This window comes from Podarcis bocagei, assembly GCF_964188305.1.
Source record: "Podarcis bocagei genome assembly, chromosome: 5".
NCBI classification, from domain to species: Eukaryota; Metazoa; Chordata; class Lepidosauria; order Squamata; family Lacertidae; genus Podarcis; species Podarcis bocagei.
The window spans coordinates 24376969-24390093 of NC_138129.1; the positions used below are offsets into that span (position 1 = coordinate 24376969).

At 44.7% G+C, this 13125-nt stretch overlaps 1 protein-coding gene across 1 annotated transcript; it reads right to left on the reverse strand.

Moving 5' to 3' along the window:
• Positions 1 to 224: 224 nt before the first annotated feature.
• Positions 225 to 7325, reverse strand: LOC308587361 (waprin-Enh1-like). The gene is made up of 4 exons (XM_081194906.1): positions 7169 to 7325; positions 5036 to 5167; positions 3046 to 3177; positions 225 to 1062 (listed from the first exon to the last, which is right to left on the reverse strand). Exons 1-3 carry the CDS (start codon positions 7248 to 7250, stop codon positions 3047 to 3049), a joined length of 345 nt encoding a protein of 114 aa, XP_081051032.1. The 5' UTR covers positions 7251 to 7325; the 3' UTR covers positions 225 to 1062; position 3046.
• Positions 7326 to 13125: the final 5800 nt, after the last annotated feature.

Genomic DNA, 13125 nt, shown 5'->3' on the forward strand with positions numbered 1-13125 from the left:
TGTACAGGCAGAAATGAAAGTGTGTCCAGGCCCAAGATTCTCTCCATTGAGATCTAGCAACTTGCAAGGTCAGGCTACCTGGAATTTTCACCTTTCAGAACTGGTTGTGTGGTTCCTGTTCTGCAACAGGTGTGCTGCTATTTTGTGGAAATCTCCAATTGAAATAGAGCAATATAAAATAATATAGATTGCAGCTCTTCCAGACTGGAATAACAATTTGCATATACAATTTGAACCATATGCATTTATTTCTTCTGCAAGTGTAACTGTATGACTTTTTCATTTATAGTTTCAAAGAGAGAGAGAGAGATAAATGAGTCCTGGATCCACAGGAGGAAAGCTTCCTATTTTGTGATGACGGTGTTTGTAAATACTGGTGTTGCAAGGTAATTTCTTGTTGCATAAACTTTTCCCAGATTGATGCAGGAACTGGAAATAAGCTGTCAGAGTTATAACCACATGGAGTTTCTCACCCACTGGGATGAATCTGGAAGCTTGCTCTGTGTTAGAAGTTGTATATTCAATTTAAATAACCAATAGCCCATAACCTATTATGTAACACATTTTGCTGCAGATTATGACTTCACTGTCAATCACAAGAGCAAGGTCTACTTTTATAGTCCAATAGATGAATGTACAGAAATGCTCCTGTTTCATCTGAGCTTCTTGGTCAATATGTGGCCCATTCAAGAAAATCTCCAAGGAGACGTTATAGCTGACCACCAACATTTTAAGTAACAAGTAAAAGCATGTTCCTTCACTTCTGTTCTCCTTCCACATGATGTCCTGAGACTCAGATGAGAAATGCCAACAACAAAAACAAAAGACTGTTGGTGGTATCCAACTAAGTCATACTCAGAATGGACCCACAAAAATAATTTGATTTACTAACAAAAGTCAATTGGTTTCAATGGATCTACTCTGATTATGACTCAGTCAGATAAACCCTTTATTTGCATTCAGTTGGGTAGAAAGTGGTTTCCCTGCATGATGAAAAGATGAATAATTGGGCGAATTTCAGGCACAGGCGTTGCATTTCAGGCGCACCAACAGGATGTTATTCTGGATGGGAAAAGGAGACAAAAAACAACAAGGTTGGTGACAGAGAACAAAATAATCCTAGTCAATTGTACCTCCTCACTCCCAGCCTCGGAGAAAATTCCTAAAATGTTCCCGCCTGTTGTTGTCCTTACCTCCCTGGAAGAGAGAACTCAGAGTAGGTCCCTCCTTCTAAATCCTTCTAATTGGGAATCTTAGCATTTTGAATATCTTACCATGTTTTTTTCTCATTTATCAGACATATAAATGCCCCTTCAAAGCACAGAGCTTAGCCCTTTCTGGTGTCCTAGAGAGAAGTGCCCTGCACTGGCGCTCAATAGCCAAATTCTGATAAATTTGTCAGATCAAAATAAAATCCAAACTGACAGGGCGATATCTTTGAGTGGGCCAATTACTGTTGGTATATAGGGATAACCCGTGGCTCCCAGCTTCCCTGATTGCACCAGGCCCATCATAAGACTTTGAGCACAGGAAAAGACAAAGAGCCTGCGGGATCGAGACAACTGCCTATCTAGTTCTGCATCCTGCTCTCACGGTGGCCACCCAGATGCCTGTGGGGAACCAACAAGCAAGGCTAGAGCATCTACTGTATTTTTTGCTCCATACGGCACACCTGACCATAAGGCGCACCTACTTTTTTTGGGGGGGGGGATTCAAGGGAAAAAATATTATTTAAAGGGAGCACTGAGCAGAGCCTGTCTGCACCCCAGGCTCTGCTCAGCGCTCCCTTTCATGAGCCGCGTGGAGCGTGTGTGCGGCGCTTGCAGGCTTTTCCCCGAGGAGGGAGAAGGGCAGCCCGTCACTGATGGGCTGCCCTTCTCCCTCCTCGGGAAAAGCCCCCAAGAGCCACACACACACTCCGCACAGCTCTTTAAAGGGAGAGCGGGTCTTGGGGCATTTGCGGGAAGTGGGGGAAGTGAGAGAGCCTCGCTTTGTCCCTTCCTCCACCTCCCGCAAAAGCCGCGAAGCCTCCCAAGGGCAGTGGGATGAAGGCTCTCCGCTGCCCTGCGGAGGCTTCACAGGCTACCCCAGAGCTGCTCAGGAGCTTGTCGGGGCTGGGGGGGGGGAAGCCCGGGTTTCCTCCCCCCCAGCCCCAGGGACCACACATTCGCTCCATAAGACGCACAGACATTTCCCCTTAGATTTTAAGAGGGGAAAAGTGTGTCTTATGGAGCAAAACATACGGTATCTTATTCAGGCTCTCTCTCTCTCCTGTGGTTTCCAGCAACTTGCATTCAGAAGCATACTGCCTCTGTGGAGACAGAGCATTGCCCCCCCATGAATTTGCCCACTCCTCTTTCAAAGCCAACCGAGTTGGCAGAGGTGCCAGCTTGCGGGGGCATCATTAGGCCCAGCGTTGTCCACGTGATGCCAGGACGTGGGGAGGAGCCAGGGGCAGAGCTGAATGCAGTGGCTGTGCGGCTTCAATGTCTAGTGGCTGCTCCTCCTCCTGGCACAGCCACTGGCGGGAGGCTGCTTTGACCGTCCTTCCCCTCCGCAGCAGGGGAGAAAGGGAAGAAGCCGGCCACTGGAGCTGCACCATGCTTGGACACGCACTTGGCCTCCTCTGCCGCCTCAACATTGGGAGCCCTCCGGCCCCTTCCCAAAAGATTTTGAGGGGCCCCAAAACAGATCAGCCCCCAGGAACTGGCACCCCTGCAAGTTGGTGGCCATTGTTGCCCCTTGTGGGAGTGGGTTCCATTGTTCAACAATGCACTGCTTGTATCTGTCTCAAATCTTCCAATATTCAGCTTTTATGGACGTGAAAAAAGTTCTCGTGTTGTTAGAAAGGGAGAAAATCTTTCTCTATGCTGTGCAGAATTTTGTAAACTTCTACCGTGTTGCCTCTTACTAATCTTTTCTCTAAACTATAAAGTTCCAAATGCTGGAACTGCTCCTCAGGTGCTCCATCCCCTTGGTCATTTGGGCTAGCTGCATCTATCAAGATGATGTCCAAGGTATGTCCTTAGCCCTCGATGGTGATACCTTATCTGCAGGACCTGGCACAATTGTAGTAGCAACACCTTTGTCTTCCTGGGCAGTCATAGTCAGTTCTGCAACGATCAATTCCTGGGACAGTGCACCTAAATGGATTCCGTGGGCAATACCAAGATATCACTGGGGGAAAGAACAAAAGGAGCATCGTTAACCAATGTTCAGACACAAATGAATGCATTCTAGTATTTCTTTTGACTATTGTGCAGCCCTATTGGCGGTACCAAAAGCCACATTTGAACGAGTAACCAGCAAGTTCACAGCCTGAGCCTGCAAGACCTGACAATCTGGTTCAGCTTTCTATGTATACTTTACAGACTCAGCGTCTCTCCAACTATGTGGTAGTACCATTGCTCTGAAGCGAACCAGAGTCAGAGCAGTAATGCTAGCTCCCCGCCCCCCCATGCACCTCTGGATGGGCAGATGGGTGGGGGAAATGGTGTCTGTTCTTCTTTTATACTTCCTTGAAATGGCCATCCAGTTGACATCCTACAAATGGGTGGTGAAATATTGACTACCCCTCTAGGCACAAGTGTCCACAGGAAAATCAAGAGGTAAGAGATGACCGCTGCTGCCTATCTCCTTGCTCTTATCATTGCTTGCATGGTAAGAGAGGGCATTTGTTTGAGTGAGCAGCGCGGAGCTGCCCGAGTAGCAGTGACAGCAAGGAGTAGGGGGAGCAGAGCAAGGGGTCTCCAGGGGTTGGCAATGTGCCCCTGCAAGGGGTGGGCCTTGGCAGGTGCCCAGCAATGCCAGCTCCAACATTACACATCTCTCAGAGGAAGGTGAATTGATGCAGTTCATTATTAAAAAGACACACACCTTGTTCCTACTCACAGCCAAACACATCTGCTTCATAGAGAGAACTCTGAGTAGGTCCCTCCCGCCTGGCCCATAGAAAAGGGCTGGATGCAGAGGAATGGTGGGAGGTATCAGCTGGGGAACTCCCCGAGGAAGAAGTTTCAGAGCCAGGGGATTGATGGTGGAATGCCCATATGTGGTCAGAGGGACAAGGAGCAGGCTGGCAGGAGGAGGTGTTGGGAGCAGAAGAAGGAACATGCCTTAGTGAGCAAGAAGAGGCTGGGGCAGAGAGCAGTCCAGACTGAGAGGCGGGAGAGGAGGGGGGCCAGGAGACAGAGATGAGACAGGCTGCTGAAGAAGCCCAGGGCTGACTTAAGCATATGCGGCGTCGGGGTGCAAATATCTGCTCAGCGCCCCCCCCCAGTTGCCCAGTCCCAGGTGCGCAGGAGGTCGGAGCCAGCCAGCTGCCTCAGCGACTTGCTGGCTCGGTCGCCCCTGAACTCGCAGCTCAAAGCTATCCACAGCAGAAGAGCCCACTGCGACGCTCCGACCAACAGGAGGGCTCTTCACCGGATTCAACTCTCAGGCCCCGGACTCTCGGCCTGGCACCCCTGAGAGCCTGGCACCCAGGTGCCCCGCAAGGTAAGACGGCCCTGAAGAAGCCACAGAGTCTTCCCCTTCTGCTGTGACCAGCTCCCCTTCCTCATGGTCTCCCAGAACACCCAGAGGAATGAAGAGGGCAGAAGAGAGACAAGACAAAGGCTTGGGCTGCTGGGGAAGGAACTGGGGGAGGAATCTTAGAGAGGAGTGGGACGGCAGGGACCTCCAGTCCTTGCAACTGCCTTCTTGGGGCAAGACCTACTGGGAAGAGTTCCTGTGATCACTAGGCCTGTTTGGGTTTCTTTGAATAAAGAGTCAACTTCACTGACACTGGGTGTTTTATTACTGACCCACTCCTGGCACCGGTTCATATTTTATGGAATATATTGTTGCACCTATATATATATACACCCATTAATATCCTTTCGAATGGCAGAGCTTAGCCACTTAGGCTGCCCCAGAGAATAAGGTGTGCAATGGTGGTACATCTTGCACAAACTGGTTTCCCCCTTCCCTGTTTCCAATAATATGCATGCTCTAAGAAATTGTACCTTGAAATGTCAGTCATTGGTGAATATACCTGGTGATGGAGCTCTGCAGACCTTGGCACATCTGTAGTTGCAGCACTGGAGGTTACGTGGGCAGTCATAGTTACTCCTACAACGACTAATTCCTGGCATGGAGCACCGAAATGGATTTCCTGGGCACATGCCTGAAATATTATTATTATTATCATTATCATTATTATTATCATTACTACTACTACTGCTACTGCTACTGCTACTGCTACTGCTACTGCTACTGCTACTACTACTACCCACCTTTTTCTCTGACAGGGAAAAGCATGGGAGAGGGGAAGCAGTCATTAAAAACAGTTAAACATTAATAGAATTACAATTTTATATGAGTTTGTGTGTATGAGTGCGATCCATCAAAACATACTAATAATTACAATAAAAAGAGCACAAAAATAAAAAGAACAGCATCTGAACATCAAAATATGAACTTTTACGCACTTTAAAATTCTATTGACTATAGTGCAGCCATGTTGTCCGTAGCAAAATTTGCATTTGAATTTATAATTAGGAAGCTCACATTTTAGGCATGCAAGAGCCCACTATCCTGCCTTCTTTCCACATGTATTTTATAGGTTCCCCATCTATCCAAATCTTATGTAGGCCAGAAACCCTGGGAAATGTTGCTAAATGATAACTTTCCAGTGAAATTTTCCAACACGTTTCTTCCGTCCATTTTTTTGCTGTTAGAAAAGTGATGGGACGCCAGCCAAATCTGTGTTAATAAACAGCACGTCTGAAAGTGCCCAATTTCTCAGAGTCAGTAACTAACTCTGTAAGACAGGGGAATCTTTCAAGTCACTATGATTTTGTGAAGATAAATGAGACACACAAAGGAATTTACAATTTAAGTTCTATATAAATAATGAATGGTTCGTTTATCTTTTTTAAGATGTTTCCAGCTAAACATTTCATTTGTAAGAAAAGGAAATTACAGTTGTCATTGTGATCACATGTTGCCTATCTCTAGATGCAAAGTTGCCAGCAGGCATGGTAAGCTATGATAGATGATGATAGATAGAGATAGATAGATAGATGATAGATAGATAGATAGATAGATAGATAGATAGAAGATATAGATATAGATATTGATACTGTATGTGGTTTGTTCAGCACTTCTATTTGTTTAAAGCATATGTCAAAGCAGTCTAAAAATACTAAAATTAAAAAATATAAAAAATAAACAACATAAACAATTATTTCTCATTAAAAAGCAATCCATCACTTTTGGTGACTTGAGTCTTTGTCACATGTGCTCTGCTACACTGCTACCTTTTTCACAACATTCCAATCTGTATTGTATACTTACCGTAAATAAATGGAATTCAATCATGTCCTCACAAAAAAAAAAATACAGTATAGTTTTAGAGAGACTTAAGAATTGCTCTTGGCTTTCTGTATCCCTTATGCAAACTACAAAACTCTGTCCATGCCCACTGGCAACCTTCTCCAGAGTGCCTAAGAGTGGCCATCATACCACCAGCTCTGTTTAATTGAAGGTAGCATGAATTTATTTATTTATATTATTATTAGTAGTAGTAGTATTGATATTATTAGTATTATTAGCATTGCAATGCAGTCCTATATATACATGCTTGCTCTTACTCCCACTATGCTCAATGTGACTTACTTCTCATGCTACAAATTTTCACACACTCTGTAGTCTTATTCAACTCAAGTTCTGGGTATAGACAAACATATGTTTGCCTTAAAAAGGCTGCAGTTCTATGCACATTTACTACCTGGAAATAAGTCCCATTGAACTCACAGAGTTCAGTAACGTATAGCTGCAAAGCAAACATGTGCAGAATTATATTGGGGGCTGCCGTCTCTGTTATTGTTGCCTGCCATTCCTGCTCTGCTTGCTCATGCTGCAGCTCACACTGCCGCCTACTGGCAGCCACACAAACTACAGCATGACAACTTTTTCCCTTACAAAAATATTATATAGCAAGACAGTGTGAATTCCGTTTCTCTCTTCTGCAGGACCAAGTCCTGTTTATCTCAGGACAAAGTTACTTGCCCTGAAATGGCTTTGTGGATATAACTACCGATAACCCAGCTTTAGCTACTCCAAATGTTTTTTCCCCTGTCCTGTATTCCAGAATCGCCTTTCAACTTTTTCGCATCTTACCTACCTATTCTGTAACAAGATGCAGAGGGTAATTCGGTCCAAAGGGCCAGAAGCCCCACAAGGAGAAGGACCGTCAGTGTCTTCATGGTGCCTTCAGGAATCGGGTGTGAACGCTTAGAATAGAACAAGACTTGTATTTAAACAGATGCGTGGGTAGGGTTAAGATTATATGTCTCCCCATCTACCTCATACTTAATATCAGCAGCATCAAACTTTTCAGGGCCTCGAAAATAATTGCATTGCACCATCTTTATAGATTGCATGTGTTGTTGTAGCCGGGCTTATGGGTGTTGACACCTGTAATGCACCTGTATAAACACCCAAACTTCAAAGAATTCTCCTGAGTCACACCCTGATTATAGCTCCTTCCAGCACATGAGGAAAACTCACTCACTCCTGGGAATGGTACCAGGGCAGGGCTCATGTTGTAAAAGAACCAGGACTTCCTATATTCAAGTTAATACCTGGTGATTGTGATGTTTTCAAAAAGGCAGAGAGTGAGTGAGAGAGAGAGAACTAAACAGCCATAAGGTGGGATAGGCTATAGCTCAATAGCACAGCACATGCCTTTTTTTTTTCTCCTGAAGAAGCATGTGAGTCACTATGTGGCATTTCTAATTAAAATGATCCTCAGATATAGAGTGAAATAGTCAGCTCATTACTACACGGTGCACAGTGTTCAGTGGGATTTGCTGAGAGACCCCTTGGGGGTCCAAGGCCCTCAGGCCTGAAGAAATGCCCTGTTTGTGTTCTAAAAGTGGATGGTGGGAGTGAATGGTTGTCTGAATACTGTAGTGTGTTTTATTTTGTACATTCTGCTGCCTTGCAGTGCTCTTTGCTTCATGTTGGTATTGTCAATATGAATATTGCTTATGTATCTTTAATTTTTTTAATGTAAATTATTTGACATTGGTTTTATTTTACTGTGTGTGTGTGTGTATCATCATCATCATCAATAATATTTATATACTGTTCGATTTACATAGAACATGGTAAGATAATTTAATTTTTAAAAGTAAAAGATGCATACGCAACATTTAAAACCAAAAATTCAAAGAAACATATCAGCAAAACCACAGAAGCCATCAATAAAAAGTCAGTTAAATACCAATAAATAATAAAACCGAACAATGTGGTGAATCTTAGGAGGCTGGGAATGCTATCTATAAATGGAATTCATAATAAGAACAATTGTAGGACCATCACACACACACACCCAACACAAAATCCACTTGCAGTGTGCTGGGTTTCTTTGAAGACAGGATTCTATAGTCCATAGTCATGTGGTCTTGCTAAGAATATCTGCAGGCTGGAATCCTTTCTTCACTGACTGCTGCAATGCTGCAAGTACAAGCAGGATGTTGTAAACCTGCCTTAAAATGATGAGTGAAGTCCCACAGTCACCTCATTACTTACATCAGGTAGTCACAAGCACATGCACATTGGCTCCTCAAAATTTCTTTTAAAAAATATTTACTTTGTTCCCAACTTTTCTCAAACGGTCCAAAGGAAGACCATTTGAAAGTTGAAACAGTGAGAATTTGTTGGACAAGATGGACCACATGGTCTTTTCAGGGTCCACCAAGAAATTTCCACTCAGCCCCCATGAAAGGCCACCAGCCATAGCCTCCATCATTAACTCAAGGTGGGAGAGCAGGTGACTACACTGAGGGAAATAAGGCCAATTCCAGTTGGTAGAAGTCCCAACTCCCTGCAAACCATCCCAGCTGAAGACTCGATACATTCCCTCTTCACATTCCATCCAAAAGTGGGAAGCAAATTCCTCCCCATTTGTACCAGTAGCGATGGGGCGTGAGCAAACAGCCCTCCGGACCAAGCGCTGATTCCCTATTCCCAGGGATGCTGATTGGTGTAGATACCTACACAGTTTGAGGCAGAACAATGAGCAACCTAGAATCTTCATGACCCAAGGAATCAGGCACTCCCCAAGCACCAATCACATGCCACTGCTACTATAATGCCCCCATATTTGCTGCACTCTTTCAGTATTGATAGGGGCAGGCACCAGGCCGCTAGGCCTCAGTGCTTTCTGTAACACTAGGGGACTAGGTGACAGCCAAGCCAGGCCAGCAACAAGCCAGCTTCAGCACCACCAGGACACTAGCTCAGGTGGGCGTGAATGCCCTGGGCTGAAGGGCAACAGCTAGGGAAGTGCAAATACTGCCTCCCAAGTATCTGCCACCTGGGGCAGCTGCCTCACTTTACCTAATGGTAGAGCCGGTCTTGGAAATAATTAGTTCTTTTTTTAAAAAAAATATATTAAAGCACATAACGTGCATGGCCCTAAATATGGAAGTTGTTCATCTTCATCTGCATAGATGACAGGCCTGTTTGGTACCTCCTTTAACAGAGTCAAGCAACAGGAAGATGCCAGGCTTGGATTAAAAGTTTCCTGTCACTAATGAAAACAGAGATGGAATTCTGACTGTGTTCCTGCTAATGCTCTGATCTTCCAGAATCACCCAATTATATATGTATCTCTCAATCTGGACCTCATGTCATTTGTGTTGCTTGCACGAGACCTTTACATTGGTCATACAGTTTGTGCTCTTAATTAAACGCTGGGCATTCCCCATGTTGCTCAATGATAGCCTTGTTGGCGTGCCATGTTTTTGTTCTTTTGAATGCACTTAAAAGCCACAGTCACATCAGCATCTGTGAGAAAATACTTCGGGTGTGCTCATATATATGTATTTATGCACTCTTACAGAGAGATGCACATTGGTATTTATCTATTGTAAAATGCTTTGAGATATTTCAGATAGTAGGTAGTCTATAAATATAAACAATGAGCAAGCAAATGAACAAATGAATAAATAAATAAATAACGTTTTGGTGCATACAGATCCATGGTATCTACAAGTCTCAGAAACCTGGAAACCACCATGTGAGAAGCTGGCCATGGGTCTCACCTGACGTCATGTCTCAGGTGGCTCCAAAATGCCTCAAATTGGTTTTAATGAGTGTGGTTTGCCTTTGCGCCAGCTCTGATGCTGATTGCATCACCTGGATTTTGGGAGTCAGGAAGCAGCTTGTCAACTTGGATCTGCTGCTGAGAAGCAGAGCGTTTGTTGTCTTCCCAAAAGTGCCCTGCCCTTCCTTGACACACCTATGTAATACTTCCGTTTCCCTCCACCTTTCCAGGGAATACAGGAGATGGTTTTTGATACTCCCAGTGTTATCACTCTAGGTTGTTCGGAGGCCCAAAAAGAAATGTGATTTGGCACTGTCAGGTGTGCTCAATTTGTACTGATATTAATTTTATTTTTAAATGCTTGCACATTAACAATATTAATTTAAATACAGTGGTATCTTGGAACTCGATCAGAATCCATTCCAAAAGTCCATTCGATTTCCAAATCATTTGGAAATCAAGGTACGGTTTCTGATTGGCTGCAGGAAACTCCTGCAGCCAATCGGAAGCTGCGGAAGTGGGTTCCAAAGAATGTTCGCAAACCAGAACACGCAGAGCCAAAATGTTTGAATCGCAAGACATCTGGGATCCAAGGTATTGTGAATGTTTTCGACAACCTCACATGCGGGACTTGACATCTTTCCACAGGGCCTGCAAGACAGAGCTGTTCCACCAGACCTTTGGCCAAGGCACAGTCTGACCCCCTCCTTCTGTAATCCTCATAGAACTCTAGCCCAATGGTTGCCATTAATTTGATTCTGAATTTTAGAATGAATTGATTTTAGAATATATTTCTATTAATTGATTGTGATTTTATGTAAACTGTTTTTTTACTGTTGTTAGCCGCTCTAACCCCAGCTTCGACTGGGGAGGGCGGGATATAAATAAAATTTATTATTAGTATTAGTAGTAGTAGTAGTAAAGGTAAAGGGACCCCTGACCATTAGGTCCAGCCGTGACCGACTCTAGGGTCGTGGTGCTCATCTCACTTTATTGGCCGGGGAGCCGGCGTACAGCTTCTGGGTCATGTGGCCAGCATGACTAAGCTGCTTCTGGCGAACCAGAGCAGCGCACAGAAATGCTGTTTACCTTCCCACCGGAGCAGTACCTATTTATCTACTTGCACTTCATGCTTTTGAACTGCTAGGTTGGCAGGAGCTGGGACCGAGCAATGGGAGCTCACCCCGTTGGGGGATTCGAACCGCCAACCTTCTGATCTGCAAGTCCTAGGCTCTGTGGTTTAACCCACAGTGCCACCCGCGTCCCTAGTATATACAAGTAATATTTGCCTCCTTTGCAAATCCCCCAGGGATTGCGTGCCAAAATTTGGTGGCCCCAAAGTAAAAGAAAGTAGAGAAACCAAGTGCTACCAGCAGATTCACTTGGTGGCTGGCGAGACATTAAATAAAACAGAGGTTGGTTCACGTTTGTAAGCTAGTGGTTCACCGTTCTTACCACTCTTTATGGAGAATGAGATGATCAGTGACCACTAGCTATTATTGCTCTGCTCTGCTTCCATAGTGAGAGGTTGTAATGCTTCTGAATACCAGTTTCTGGAAACCACAGGTGGGTAGGTCCAGCCTGCGAGTTTCCAGTAGGCATCTGACTGGCCACTGTGAGTACAGGATGCTGGACTAGAGGGGCTATTGGCCTGATCCAGCAAACTCTTCTCATTTTATTATGCCATAAGTTCATGGATTGCCAATCTGGTGCCCACAGGGTCCCTTCCCACTCCTCCCTCCAGCCTGTGTTGAAATCGGGCTTGAAAGAAGTATTCTCTTGTAGCCAATGAAGCAACATGTGCTCAATTGCGGTGCATCTTCAGATTGCAGACGTGTCCATGGGCCCAAAAAGTTCGATGACTCCTATGATCGGTGTTGGAAAAAACAAAGGCATTCGAAAGAAAGAGCCTCAGGTAAGCTGGCTGGTGAGTTTGGGAGAAGGGGAGGGGCACTTCAGGGGAGGGAGAGTTGGTGACAGTGGTGGTTGATAAACATCAATGCAAGCCCACACAGAGCACGCCGCTCTTCAAATATCTCAAGGGCTCTTACATGGAAGATGGAGCAAGCTTGTTTTCTCTTGCTCCAGAGGGTAGGACTTGAACCAGTGGCTTCAAGTTACAAGAAAGGAGATTCCTACGAAACATCAGGAAGAACTTTCTGATACCAATAGCTGTCTAACAGTGGAACAGACTCTCTTGAAGGTGGTGGACTCTCCTTCCTTGGAGGATTTTAAGCAGAAGTTGGGTGGCCATCTGTCATGGATGCCTGAGTTTCCAGCATTACAGGGGTTGGTCTGGATGATCCTCAGGGTCCCAACTCTACAGTTCTATGATTCTATGATTCTTCCTGCCATGGTACGTAAGTCTATACTAATATGTTCATAGCGGAGTAGGAGAATCAATGCCAGGTTCGGAATAAACCAAGCAACAAAGTGTGTATTGTTGCAAAATAAGCAAATATCCACAAACGTTTATTTATATGATCCGTTCTAGGTTTAGATTTCATTTCATTTCTTTTTTTTTTAAAGTGCAAAGCCTCATTTTTTTAAATTTTCATTATGTGCAATGTATGAATTGCTTGATTCAGAGCTAAGCTACCAAAGATAAATCTACACAGCTTTGATTCACTGGATCCATTCTCTGCTTTCCCCCGAGTGCAGCTGTCAGCAATGTGTGTGGTACGATCAACCATTGCAATCCACCCCATTGGGAAGGCTTGGCTAGTTAATGCTCCATTCAGTGTTTCACCTGTGAAAACAAGGATTGTTCTGGGTGTGGGTGAAAAAAAGTCTATGCCTCAAGCTTCCTGTTGGGGGGCGGTGTCTGCCTCCCTTCACAGGCTCCCATTCATTAGCATAGTCAAACACTCCAGTTGTCCGTTCCCTCCATCCATAAGAATAAAGGCTGGGTTAGGGGAAAGAGTTTATTTCTTGCCATTACCCAAGAGAGGAGATTTCAGGATAAATGTATGAAGTTGCCTTCTCATTGCTGCTTGGAATACTTTGCTTAGGAACAAGCTGCGTTG